This window comes from Dromaius novaehollandiae, chromosome 29 (assembly GCF_036370855.1).
Source record: "Dromaius novaehollandiae isolate bDroNov1 chromosome 29, bDroNov1.hap1, whole genome shotgun sequence".
Classification (NCBI taxonomy): Eukaryota; Metazoa; Chordata; class Aves; order Casuariiformes; family Dromaiidae; genus Dromaius; species Dromaius novaehollandiae.
The window spans coordinates 123,679-137,195 of NC_088126.1; the positions used below are offsets into that span (position 1 = coordinate 123,679).

Below are 13,517 nucleotides of genomic sequence, written 5' to 3' on the forward strand. Positions count from 1 at the left end.
TCCCTCTAGACTGCTGTTTGCCTTAATCTTTTTAAAACGTAATTCTTAGGCCCCGTGGGCAACTAATAAAGCCGTGGGTAGGGTACAAAGGGCTGTGACTCCAGCTCAGCGACTGCACACGCCTGCGCTGGCGTTTGTGGGGTTGTGCCGGGGGAGCGGGGCCCGGCGCGGGGGGGCGGGGCGTCGGCGCTCGCCCGCGGTGAAGCAGGAGCTGCCGCCATTTTGGTTTCGCTGCCTCGGCTCCGAGCAGAGCCGAAGCGGCGGCGGCTCGGGCCGGCTCCCGCCCTGGCCCCCGTCCGCGCGCGGGCGGCCGGGAGGATGCAGCGCGGAGGAGTCTGACGTCCTTGCTGTGGTGAGGCTGGCGGGTGGCGCATGCCGGCGGCGGGGCGGGGCCGAGCTGAGCGAGGGGCGGCTGCCGCTCACGCTCTTTTCTTCTAAGCGGCGGCTGGTTCGCGCGGCGCAGAGGAGATGGACGCTGGAGCTCGCCCGGGCGGCGGCGGCGGCGCTCCGGGGCAGTCCCGCGAATACAAGCTGGTGATGCTGGGCGCCGGCGGCGTCGGCAAGAGCGGTGCGTGCGGCGCCCCCCGGGCGGGGTGGCGCGGGGCACGGGACCGGGCGGTGGGGGCTGGCGCGGGGTGTAGCGGTCCCGCGGGACGATCCGCCGCCTGAGGGGGGCCGCGAGGCGCGGCCGGCGCCGCTGCTCTGAGCTGCGGCGGCCGTTACACGCGGCTCGGCGGGATGGCCCTGGGGCCCTTGTCTGCTGCTCCCGGCGGTGCTGTCGCTTCCTCCTCAGCTGCGCTGGGCAGCCCGCGGGACGCCGCAGGTAGCCGGGGGCAGGAGCGCTGAAGAGAAACGTTCGTTAGCGAAACAGCTCTGGTTTGTGCTCTGTTCTGGTCCCCCAGGGGTGTCTCGATGTCATCATCTTCCGCGTTTCCAGCTCTGTTTCTGAAACTTGTAGTGCTTTGTTGAGGGCAAGGGCATGCTTCTCAGTATTTCTGAGCGTTACTTCACCTATTATGTTTCTTTCTAGTCTTGTGCTTAATATGTTTCTTCTCTGTCAGCTTTATGTTTTGGCTGTTAGTGAGATAGCATGTTTAAATATGTTGTGAACTGAGCGTCGAGGTGATGGATGTTTGCCAAGACTGTAAGAGTCTCCGATTTTTGTTTCCAGCCATGACCATGCAGTTTATCAGTCACCGATTTCCAGAGGATCACGATCCCACAATTGGTGAGAAAAGTCTCTCTTTTCTCTTTCCTGTTCCCTCCCTCTCCCAGCGGATTAAGCTGTTGTGGAATCTATTCTTTTAAAGTGCTTAATTTAAAGAAAGCCATAAATTTGGCTGTAAACTGAGGACTCAAAATTCCTTAAACTACTAATTTAAGGAGTTAGTAGTTCTGAGATTGCGTGAGGACTGAGAGGCATATCCTGACTTTTAGATCTTTAGTGTTTTCCCTATTTGGTATATTGTTAAAATTTATTTTATTCAGGGTATGTATTACCTGCGTTTGTCTGTATGCTAGCGGAAAAGCATTAAAAAAAAAAATGCTGATAGGTAATTGTTGGTAGTCCATTCAAAAAATCAACTCTGTAACGTAGATCAGTTCTCTGCTATACCTTACATTTGTTAGGCCAAAGTGTGCTCTGCATTTGAGAAACTTCCATTTGACTTGGAAGGGATGAAAATGCTCAACTGCTTACTATATTGCTGCATATCTTGTTTCTTCAGCATCTCTAAAAGAAACCTTAACCAACAGTTACTCTTTTAAAGGAAAAGGAGGAAAAATAGCTAACTTCTTGTTGAAAAGCAGACTTTCAGTATGACAGTATTAGTTTAGAGGGGCAGAAAATTGTCTTACTTTTAAGAAATTGGCAGTTGGTGATGGCCGTTATAATTCTTTCCTTGAATCGGTGGGTATTTTCTGACTTTGAGAAAAATGTAATGTTGCTACCTTGTGCTTTCCACAAAGGTGTGCAAGACTGAATTTATAGGATGTTTTCACTTGCCTGTCGGAAATAGCATGTGCAATAATTTTAGCAAGCAGTTGGGTGGGATACTAAATTATACTTGAGCAATTATATTTTAATTTGTTGTAAATGAAGAATAGGCTAATTTAGTGTAGTACCGTTACCAGATTAAATGCTTTTTGTGTAACGATCTCTTCCTCTGTACATGAGTAATGAGTACTGCAATTGTATTCCAACTTTGTTCTTTCCAACGTGTCATGAATTCACAGAGGACGCTTATAAAATACGAATACGCATTGATGATGAACCTGCAAATCTGGATATCTTGGACACTGCAGGACAGGTATGTGACTAGTAAGAAGTGAATTGGGAGGGTTTTAGAAGTTTGTAGTGGTCACGCATAGAGACAATTGTAACAGCATGCTGGTGTTTTCCTCCAGATTGGTTTTATGAGCTCTCTCACTTCTTGCGTGTATCGTGTTGTTTATAGCGTCTGCATCATCTTGTTTATATCTAGCCAGCCCAAATGGTATCCTTTTTTCCTATCCTGCTTTCCCCATTGTATCTCGTCATTCATGCTCTACAAGCAATATATATTGCCTGAAAAATGACATTATTACGTGATTTCTGTAGCAAGGGAAACTGAGCATTAATCTCAAATGTTTATATTATCTTGTCCCATATGTAACAGGACAAGAAGATAAATAACCAGCTTGTTTACAAAGTTTCTGTGCAGCTGTTTTTGGAATGCATATTGGTTTTTTTTCCTGTTGTGAGCAAATTAGAAGTCATTGTATTTGTGCAATTAAAATGTAATTGTCTGTTTTTAGGCAGAGTTCACAGCCATGAGAGACCAGTACATGAGGGCTGGCGAGGGTTTTATCATCTGTTACTCAATCACAGACCGACGCAGTTTCCATGAAGTGCGTGAGTTCAAACAGCTTATTTATCGTGTTCGGCGCACTGATGACACTCCTGTGGTCCTAGTGGGAAATAAATCTGATCTGACACAGCTGCGGCAGGTAAATGGCACAGAAATACAGTAATAAAAGAGGTTGTATTCCCTTTCTTAATTTTTGCATGTTTACTATGCAGTAAATTTAACTTAATAAAAGCACTTGTTGAATCTGTAATGTGTTGAATGAACAAAATACATGTAGTAATTGCAAAAGTAAAGTCTTCGACTTGATGCTTTAGGTTTCCATTGCTATTAGGTTTTTTTTTATATCTATGTATATACACTACACACACACACCCACCCACACACCCACCCTGAAGGGCAATAGTGTCTAAGAAAGATTTAGCATCCCGTAAGCCACTTGCAAATAGTAGTACAAATGAAATAGATGCAAGTGTGCTTAAGAATAGAGGTATAATAATGAGGAACTCAGATAAGAAGGGACAGAAAGGAAAATGAGATTCAGCGTAAAGAAACAGTAACTACTGTCTGTGGGGAAACACAACTTGAAGCAGAACTTCAGTGGAAGGAAAAGTAATCTGGAAAACAAGTTCCAGAGGTAGTGTTTATGTACCTGGAAGTAGGTGAATTTTCAGTGTGGGTAGCAGCAGGAAAATTACAGTAACGGTACAGTTAATGGTACAACACCCATGCTAACAGGCATAGTGTATAGAATGGGTAGTCAGTGCTACTTTTGTATGACTTCAATAAAATCCTTTCTTTGGAAAGGGTTTGCTCAGTTCTGGGAAGAAGTGTTTGACAAAAGTATTGAGTGCTGACGAGCAGAAACCCTTAACTGACCTGACTGATAACTGTTTGCATTAGGGCTGAGGGCTGCTCAAATTAAGCAACCTCTAAATCAAGCTCCAAGGAAGTAATATTCTTTGAAGGGATGTTGTTATTTCATAAATGACCAGAGCTGCTCTGTTCAGAGAATCTCTTACAGGTGATTGCATTTCTAGAGAAGTGGTGAGTGAAGGAAAAAGAAAAATGGATTTGTAGAGAAAGATTTAGAGATCAGTGGAAGCGAGTGGTTCTGGAACTGGGAGGCTGCATGCACAATTATGGAGGAAGCAGGACGAGCAAAGGTAAAGAAATATTGTTTCTTTCGGCTTCGTTGACAAATACGAACTTTTTTTTTAAGGTCTCCAAAGAAGAAGGCTCTGCTTTAGCACGAGAATTCAACTGCCCTTTTTTTGAAACTTCAGCTGCATACCGTTACTATATTGATGATGTATTTCATGCTCTTGTGCGAGAAATCCGTAGGAAAGAAAAAGAAGCAGTAATGGCAATGGAAAAAAAATCCAAACCTAAAAGCAGCGTGTGGAAAAGACTAAAGTCACCATTTAGAAGGAAGAAGGATTCAGTCACTTGAACAGAGAGAGTTCTTCTGCAAAATGAAACAAAATCTGTGAACAGCCATTTGTAACCAAAGCGGTTGAGGGACAACGTTTTGGCAGGATGTTTTAAATCTGATGGGACTTTTATCAGGGATGGCATAATATCTACCAATTACTTCTGTTTAAAATGATATTCCCTTAATTTTGGATCTTTTAACTCATGACATAGCAATGATTTTACTTTTATTTGTTGCTGGTTTTTGACTGGATCCAACAAATGTTACTCACATGTTGTTGGTTACAAATGCTGATAGATTTGTGTCCCTGCACTTTTGAATGTTTGTCTTTGGTCACTGCATACTGGAAGTTGAATTGTTTAAAATAGTGTTGAACTCCTTCCCAGGGTAACTTAATTCATTTTTTTCCCTAGTTGTTTACACAACAAAATTTTGCTGCTTTTTGGAACAGTAACCCACATCACAAGAGACGGCTTGTCGAGGTCATGCTGAAAAGTAGTTTACAAAATGTGTGTCGTGACTAACAGCCTTAGGTCACGTGTAGATGTCAGTGTAGAATTCTTGCGTTCTCATTGAATAGAATTTTTCCAACAAAAAGTAAGTAATGTAGAATACACAAGTTTAATGCAATGTGGAATATACAAGTTTATCTAAAATTATCAATGTTAATGCAGTCTTGTAGTTGGGCTTCTAAACAAGTCAGAAAAAGTAAGTTATGGTTCCTATAGCAGCTATAGCTTGGCAACAGTGCATAAATACATAGTGTTTTCCTATTGTATATAGCATTTATTTTGTTGCCATAGCATGTGTGATATAATGACGCTGTAGGTGTGCTAGAAACTACAGCTTTGAATTTTCTGACTTGCTTGTTAAAATCATAGTTGTAATGGTGTGGTGGCTTATTTATTTACGTTAAATTTTACATTATTTTCTTAAGGGAGCCAGTATCATTGTTAGGTAGAAATCTCTAACATAGTCATTTCAAATTACTCTGGTGACTACTTTGTAAAGAAGATGACTGAAACTGAGTATTGCAGGTATTTGGCCCCAGAGTTAATATCCCTAGTTCTGGTAAGATTCTTTCAGTAGTCATAAGAGTAGAATTGATGATCCAGCAGAGGGAAACAATTAGCTGGCCGCAGTGACAGTCCTGACAGATATTCACATCTCTGACCTTACATATGTATATAGTTCAGTCAGTGCATGTAGAGATTTTTCTTTATGCTCAGTAAATAATGGTTTGGTTAAGAAAATGTTTTTGAGACAGACCCTCCATGTGTAGCAGATCTTTTCTGCTTTGAGATGATACATTAGCTCTAGAATTTAAATCCAGAGCTGGTGTCCAAATGCAAAAAGATCACCTGACAGAGAGGTGTTCTTTTTGATTTTATTTTTTAATAATACAACGAATCATAGTTAGGCAACTCAGACATGGTTAAAACAACCAAAATTAAGTGCCTAGAACCTTCCAGATTAGGAACGAAAGAGCTTAATTGACTCTAAAAGTAGTATAGCTTGTGTTATTCTTTGATCATCCGTGTCAGTGATTATGCTAATCTCATTGATCAGAAATAAAATCTGTAATGTCAGTCTTAGCATGCTGCATATGATAGTGCAGTCAAAGTTCAAAATGAAGCTACTTAAGTTCATGTGTAAAAGTATCGAGTAGAAGAAGCAAGGATAGCAAATGTATAAACTGTTAGGCTTTCTTGCTAAACTCTGTAGTACTTAGAATGCCACTGGAAATCCTAAGCCCAGTGGTCTAAGAATATTTTCTTTGTGTAAGATTAAAAACATTTTATAGCAAGAAATTTGGAGGGGGAGGTATATTCTTTATGTTACGTTTGTGCCTGAACTAAACATTGAAATTGGTTTCTGTTTCTCGCTTCCAAAGCTCCAGTGTTATGCTGCACTAGTAATAATTTCACAAATGCTAATTGAAAAAGAGGTTAAGAATAATTTGGAATGTTTAGAATGTAAGACCTCTTTTAAAAGTAACTGTGTGAGCAGGTGTGCACATCTGTTCAGTAGTTACTAGTTTAGAACTTAAAGCTCTACTAGTCATTCATTGTTGGATTAAGTGCTGTCTATAACTCTTAGATAAAAACCCTAGGAAAACTATCTAACAGAAATTCTGAGCAGAAAGAGGGGACAACAACTAATATGCTGCTCTAAAAGCAGTGGCTGATCATGTCGTTATACTGGAAACGTTAAACAGAGGCCCGATTATGATGACAAGTTTTCCCCACGCTTTTCCTTGATACATTATTTTAACATACTATGTTAGTCAATTACCTTCATTTGAAGTTTTCAGATAATAAGAAAAGATAACCTGCCAGCAGTACCAGAAGCTGTATGGGACTAATATTTATTTTCACCTTTAAATAACTGGTATCTGTGCCTTATATTATTCCTTCAATGCAATTAAGTGTTTACTGATGCCCTTTGTGAGCCTGTTGCTTACAGAATTTTTAAATCAGAACAGCAGCAAGCACTTTTTTTTTTTACACGGTGTTATTCAAGAAGAGTTTTATTTTTGTCATATATAAATTTGTATGCAGAATTATTGTTTTATTTGACACAATATAGAATTTTTAATACAGCTATTTGCATTTGATGTTTTAATCCTTGGTGCCTAGCATGATGGGTAGAAAGCCTTTCAGCCTGAGAGCACCAAAAAAGGACACTTCATGGTATGTTTGCAGTTTATTCTGGAAAATGCTTATCTTGCTAACTGGATGCTCCAAAAAGGAGTTGATAATTCAGATTAAATTTTAGCAGTGCAAAGCTTAAAAATCTATCATACAAGTATGGTGCTAAATCATTTAAATATGGTCTAGACATTGTGTAACTGTATTACTTAACATTCATATGCTCTGCATAAGATGTTGACTTTCATAGTTTCTCTTATGAGGGGGAAAACAGCAATTGAATGAGTTAAGTGTCTAAATCTTTCTCCAGATACTTTGATACTGGGGCAATGGAAAAAGTAATCCTGTTGAGTTTGCCACTATCTCAGTTTCTCTGTGAATTGGTTGTTTATATTTTATACTAACAGGAGCAACTGTTTTGAGACCCCTGTTGGGACATTGAGATGTGTGATACTTTCTCTTCCCCCCCCCCCCCCCCCCAACTGCAGCAAGGTATTTACATTGTAGGTGAATGTGCACCATAACTCTTGATTTATGACAAATGGAAGGGCTCCTGTAGTCACGCTTGTTGATTTATAGGGGATCTCTCCTTGCAGGATTCTTTGAATGATGATCTGGTGGTAGAGGTGCAGAGTGTTCTAGCTTATCCTTCTGCAAACAGCATAAATGTCTTCTAGTGCATTTGCAAGACATTTGGAGGCAACTTCCCCAACTACCATCTGTTGTAACCACGTCTTCCAGGACTCATCGTTCATGACAGTAATTTAGGTATACATTTTTTTTTAACCTGCAGAGGAATACTTAGATTGTAGTAGTTGTGGCAGTAACATCCCTAATCTGGTTTAAAACTGTAGCTATTTTGCTGGAATAATTTTTTTTTTCTATTATGTATAGATGAGTTGGCAGATAAATCTTCCTTCATTTGATAGCATGATACATGTTATGTTATGCACTTGTGCTTTCATGGGAAAGCCTATTGGATTATAATTTCCACTAAATGCAAGTTTCCAGAAAGTTAACTCTCTCACATATTGTTCATCAAGTTCTCCAGATGATAGACTTGAATCATATAAATGGCACACAGGCGTTGACGTGGTTCTTCCTTAGTTATTGTTCACTTACGGAAAAGAACATCTTTGTCTATCGCACCTGGCTGAAGGTTAGGAATGAGTTTAAAGCACACTTTAAAAACTTTTTTATCCAGGAAATTTTGAAAAAGTAGGATTTAGCAACAATTTAGTAGACCTGCAGGATGTTTTTAGCAACCTACAATGACTTCAGGATGTTTTCTAAGTGGTAGTAGGTAATAGCAGTAGGTAGGGTTGTGTTCTTCCTGTATGCATTACTGTGCAGTTTTCATCCAGTCATTTAACAGTGTAGCTCCTTTTTAAGCCTGCTATGAAATGCTATAGATCTGTCTAGCTTTAATACCTTTAAAGCCATGCTACATCACTACTTGCTCCATTTTACAGACTATTTAAGAATATATTGTATGACACTGACTCAACTGCGTGCTCTTAGGGCTTACCAGCAATTTGTTCCATTGTGAAAAGTGTCACCTTGCTCATGCCCCTTTTGGTTTTTATCATTTTCCAGAGTTGAGAACATTCTTTCTTATTCCCTGATAGGTTTGCTTCTTTAAGTCTCATCGGTGAGAGACAAAATATTCAAATACAATTCACCAACTATCTCAACATTATCCATGTACCTGCTTCGTCCTTCAATACATTCTGTGTAATGTTCTGAGACATGACTTCCTTCTTCTAATGCTATGCTGTCATTTATCTTGCTGTTGCTCCTGTTGTTTACTCTGGATTGGGCCAGTTCATTTCAAGTGCTTTGTCCAGTTGCTCTATCAGCAACATACAGCAGGCAGTATATAAATCAAATAGAGCTATTTAGCAGAGTATAATCTCATAAAGTGGCCAAAGTCAACACACTAAAATGTGTTCAGTGATGGGTAGCAGTTCATGAATAGTTTTAAGTTCCTGTCATATTCTCCATAACTACAGGAAATATCATTTAGTCAAAAAGACAAGGCCACCCTTGGATTTTTTTTTAGCTATGTGGCTTTCAAAAGTAGGCCTAAACAAATTACTTTGCAAGCATTCATACTGAAAAATCAGAAGCATAGAGGTACTGTGGTGGAATCTACAGATGAGTTAGGGGAAAAATTCTAATTATCTTGTTAGAAGCAGATGACTATGAAGTTTTTAGGGTTGTGCCCCTGGATATTTAGAAGCAGCTTAAGAACTGTTTCCAGTGGTGACCCCCTTTTTAAAGGGCATAAATGAATCTGTGTAATGAAAAAATTACCACCACTGCAGTCCCATAACTCTTTCTCCGATGTGTTTGTCAATGGCCGCTTGTCTCTCATCTTAATAGTTGCAGGAATATTTTTGTATAAAAGCTTACCATAATGGACACTTTAAGTAAAGGTGACCTTATAGATTAAAGAAGTCATTACCATTACATACCGATTGCCTCACAGTGTCCAAAAGTTCAAATAGGTGTTAAAGGTATCTTGCATGGGAACAGAGAGAGGTTTTCAGTATTTTGTCTCCCCAAGGTCAGACTCCAAGGTTTTTAAGGTGGTCATTATCAAGATCTGCTCACAAAAACCTTATCCATGACGAGTGACAAAGAAATTTGAGTTCAGAACATCTAACATTCTGCCGTAGGCTGTGTGTGTGCACACTTTTGAATTTTTTAAGCAAATGTTTTGACATTTTGAGCAAATTTTGCTGCTTACTGCCCCTTCAAGTGTACTAAAAAAACCCCCAAAACTTTGATGCATACTGTAATCCTGATACAGATTTAGTTTGCTTGCTTTAATTACAGGAATGTGAAACCATAACAACTTCCTGCTGTTAATATAGGTCAGTTTTTTTGCTGACATAACAGTAAGCTGTTTACCAAAATGCAAAATTGGTAAATTTTAAGATACATGGAGGTTAATTACATGTAACTGTAAGAACTGGAAAGAAAAAACCTGCCAACGTTTCTGCTGCAATAATACAGTGATACTTTCAGTCTCAAGACTGGAAGAATGAAACAAAATATTACATACAAAGTGGATCAAGTCATTTATTTGAGTTGTGGGCACCTTGCTGGCATGCTTGTATTCCCCCCCACCCCACTTTCTCCAGTCTCTTTTACACCTGTACAAAGCTAGTCATAAGTCAACTTACAAGACTTGAGGTAAATGCTCCTGATCTATTTACTTTTTCTTCAGTGCAAGTCAGCTGTGTTCTGGGTGGCACTTTGTCACAGGAAGTGAGTGAAACTGGAACATTTCACTCAGTGTTGCCTGAGATCACTTATTCCAATGAGACTGCACAGTAAATTCACAGAAGATGCACAAAAAGCATGTGACTTTAATTTGCACAGCTAAACCACTAGATGGCCTATAGTGAAAGAAATAATCAACATTAATTTGGATGAAAAGCTTAAATCCGACAAATACTTTTTTGCTAATAGTCAGTCAGCTTTTAAGTCCCAGGCATAACTTGAATGCCATATGAAGAAGGAAACCCTAGAAATACCAGGGAAAAAAAAGAAAATATAGTATTAAAAAACAGTAGAGTTGAGAAACTTTGCCTTAGGATGACAAAATTTATGAAAAGGCAAAAAAAAAATGTAGAGCTTATTACATGGCCTAAAGATAAGCATATGCATAAGCATTGTCTCACTAACACGCATGAGCCCAATAAAGCCCTACTGCCCTGAGATCCCAAAGAACAGTTGGGTGAATTTGCTTTAATGTCTTTATCTTGCTTTTTTTTTTTTTTCCCCCCCCCTTCTGTCTTACAAAGAAGAAGCTGCAACCCTTGAAGTTAGGATAAGAAAAGGCAGAATAGTTCTCCGGAGTTTTCTTTCTTGTGATCAGGATATTGGAGTTGCTTGGAAATACTAATATTCTATAGAGAATATTGGTAATAACAATAAAAATCTCTATGCTTTGGGGGTGGCCAAGATCTTGATTCAATATGGTGGCATTCAGTATTGTTAGATGTCACTCTATACAGGCTTTCTGTTAGATTTTTCTGCCACGGCTGTGCAGCTCTTCTGTAAAGGCATCTTTTCTGTCCCCTTCTTTTATATTTTTTCCCATGATTCCCAGACTGCTTTTTCATCAGACCTGTTACAGCTATGTTACTGTAAGAAGAAAACATATTTTTTTTTAACAATCAAGAAAGTCGTTGGTTCTAAACCTTGCACTTGTATGTTTTAAATACTTCCCTTGCATTTGTTTAAATGTGGTACATTTGAAAGCATCAGCACAATCTTTGTACTGCAATGTGTAGTGACACATTAATTTTTCTCCTGTTTACACTCCCAGTGTTCCTTTCAGAGACCTATATGTATATTTTAAGGTACAACATACATATTTTTGTTAACTATAAGAAAATCTTAACACACAGAACACAGTGTTGTAATTTATTCTTTTAATAGTTTAATACTGTGAGACACTTATGGTAAATCTTGCTTTGCTGAACTCCTACTCTAAGTCTTACCCTTTCATCAACAGGAAGGAATCAAACAAGCTTTTACACTTTAGTTTTCTGAATGCAACCTAAAATCTGAATTTTTATGTATTGATATTAACGTTCTGCTAGAGACCGAAAACTAAGATAGTGAACTCTTTGTGATGAGTTGCACTTGTTTTAAAAAGCCAAGGTTATGTTAATTGGATGTTCCCCAGATAATCTTGCCTGTGTTTCTCATTCTGTTCTGCGTGAATCTGTCCAGACCTGCCCCCGTCCTAACTGAAATTAATGTGTCCTGAGTACTTCGCAACGCAGAATATACCTTACCTTTCTGAGACCACACACGTATGCATAGCATTTCCTTATCTCCCTATTTCTTCCATTCCAGGAGTGTGGGGAAGTGATGGTCAAGGAACATGCCCCACGGTTGTTGAGACACTATCATTTATTTTGGCTACTTTTTTTAATGTTTTTCCTACAGCTGACTGCTTTTCATTAGTGATAATGGGATGCCCATAGGTGGCTATGGAGTCCTTTGAGATGACTTTGTCTCAGGACTAGATGGATTAATATACTGATGTATGTGATACAACGGTTCTGTGTTGATGTAGAGTCTAAAACAGTATATGGGCCCTTCTGTGTTGGAAAGAAGTGAGGAACTATTGTGCAATACAGTAGAGGTAAAGGGTTTTTGTTTTTTATATGGTAGTTCTTTCAATATTGCTAGCTGCTATAATTTTTGAGCTTTTTCTTTTGCATTGCAATGCAGTACAGTTTGCTGTTGTTACTGGTAAAATGCATGGTCAATTATTAATTTGTATTAATGAGCACAGCAATACAAGTATCTGGAATCTATCCAGGCTATTAAACTATTTCACAAACTGTAGCCATGATATCCTGAGAGTGTCTGTGTTTTAACAGTAACACTCTTATTTGGGTCTGAATAAACTCAGAGGAGAAAGGCTGAGGAAGTGATTGAGATACAGCTAAGGAGAGTTTTTGTCTGGAATGTTCCTCCTTACATACAGTAAGGAAATCTCTCAGTTTTAAGAATGAAGAAACTGTAACAAAGGGAACAAATTCTAAATTTGCTGAAAGCTAAGCCCAGTCATACGAACTTCAGGAATGCCTGCCTTCCTGCTGCCCGCTCTCCCTTTTTCTTTTCCTGTCCTTTCCCTTTCTGTCCTTTCCTTACATTCTCCTACTTATTCCTTGATGATTTTTTCCTTTCCTGCCATGTTTCCTGTTTGGTCTGACAGAGAAAGTACCTTCTCAAGGATCACATACCTACTGCAGCATAGAAAAAAAAAATAGTAGTTCAAACAAAGCATTTGAAAAAAAAATCTAAACATTTGTTATATTATAGACCTACTGTGTGCAGGCATTGTACTTTCATGGTACTGCAAGTTCTGAGAGACTAGTTTAAAAACTTTATAGTTAGAGAAGATTTTTTTTTAATGTTGGCAACAATAACAGTATTACCATTGGGACCCTTTTATTTGTCTCAAAACAGTGGAGTGGCTTTTTGAATGATTCTCAAGATCCACAGATGTCAAATAAGAGACTTCTAAAATGTGAGGTCTTTCACAGGTACAGTTCTGCCAGCAGATTTTTCCCTTTTAAGGCAATCGTAACACATTTAGGGTTCAGAAAGGAGATGGAGCTGTTGCTAACTCTGCCTATTCAAGGGAAATGCCAAAAGAGCCCTGACCCAGTGAGTCTGCGATCAAGAAATAAATCACATTACCATGGTAACAAGAGTCTTGCTGGTATGTTGAATTGGGTGGGACAGAAGCTGTCAGAGGAGGAAGAGCCTAATTGTGCCACTGAGGATGATTGCAAAAATCCTATTGAATTAAATGGAATCAGTATCCAGACTCAAAGAAGGTGGGAAGAGAGAGATGAACTTTCATGCCTTTCTTAAACATTTTTCTATTCATGGGTTGTCAAACCCATTTTATTTGCTTTTTTCTCCTTTTTTGTATGCACATTTTTTGTGTTTCTGCTTAAGCTGAATGGGTACAGGAAACTGAAACAGACTGTTTGTTAAGGGCACGCAGTATTAGATATGGAAGCCAAGGAGAGAAGGATGAAG

At 39.3% G+C, this 13,517-nt stretch overlaps 1 protein-coding gene across 2 annotated transcripts; it reads left to right on the plus strand.

Annotated features, from left to right (window-relative positions):
• The first annotated feature begins 173 nt into the window (after positions 1-173).
• On the plus strand, positions 174-7,081 carry RIT1 (Ras like without CAAX 1). 2 transcript variants are annotated; one of them, XM_026115125.2, is made up of 6 exons: positions 174-352; positions 440-568; positions 1,172-1,228; positions 2,236-2,309; positions 2,797-2,988; positions 4,069-7,081. In XM_026115125.2, exons 2-6 carry the CDS (start codon positions 469-471, stop codon positions 4,297-4,299), a joined length of 654 nt encoding a protein of 217 aa, XP_025970910.1. In that variant the 5' UTR covers positions 174-352; positions 440-468; the 3' UTR covers positions 4,300-7,081. The 2 variants fall into 2 exon arrangements, with proteins under 2 accessions (XP_025970910.1, XP_025970911.1); XM_026115126.2 differs by lacking the exon at positions 440-568.
• The last annotated feature ends 6,436 nt before the right edge of the window (positions 7,082-13,517 follow it).

Excerpts from the sequence above, each read along its gene's own strand:
- RIT1 (XM_026115125.2), top strand. The coding sequence starts at position 469 with ATGGACGCTGGAGCTCGCCCGGGCGGCGGCGGCGGCGCTCCGGGGCAG. Across the intron at positions 569-1,171 it reads CGGCGGCGTCGGCAAGAGCG|CCATGACCATGCAGTTTATC; the intron begins GTGCGTGCGGCG and ends TTTTGTTTCCAG. Across the intron at positions 1,229-2,235 it reads GGATCACGATCCCACAATTG|AGGACGCTTATAAAATACGA; the intron begins GTGAGAAAAGTC and ends ATGAATTCACAG.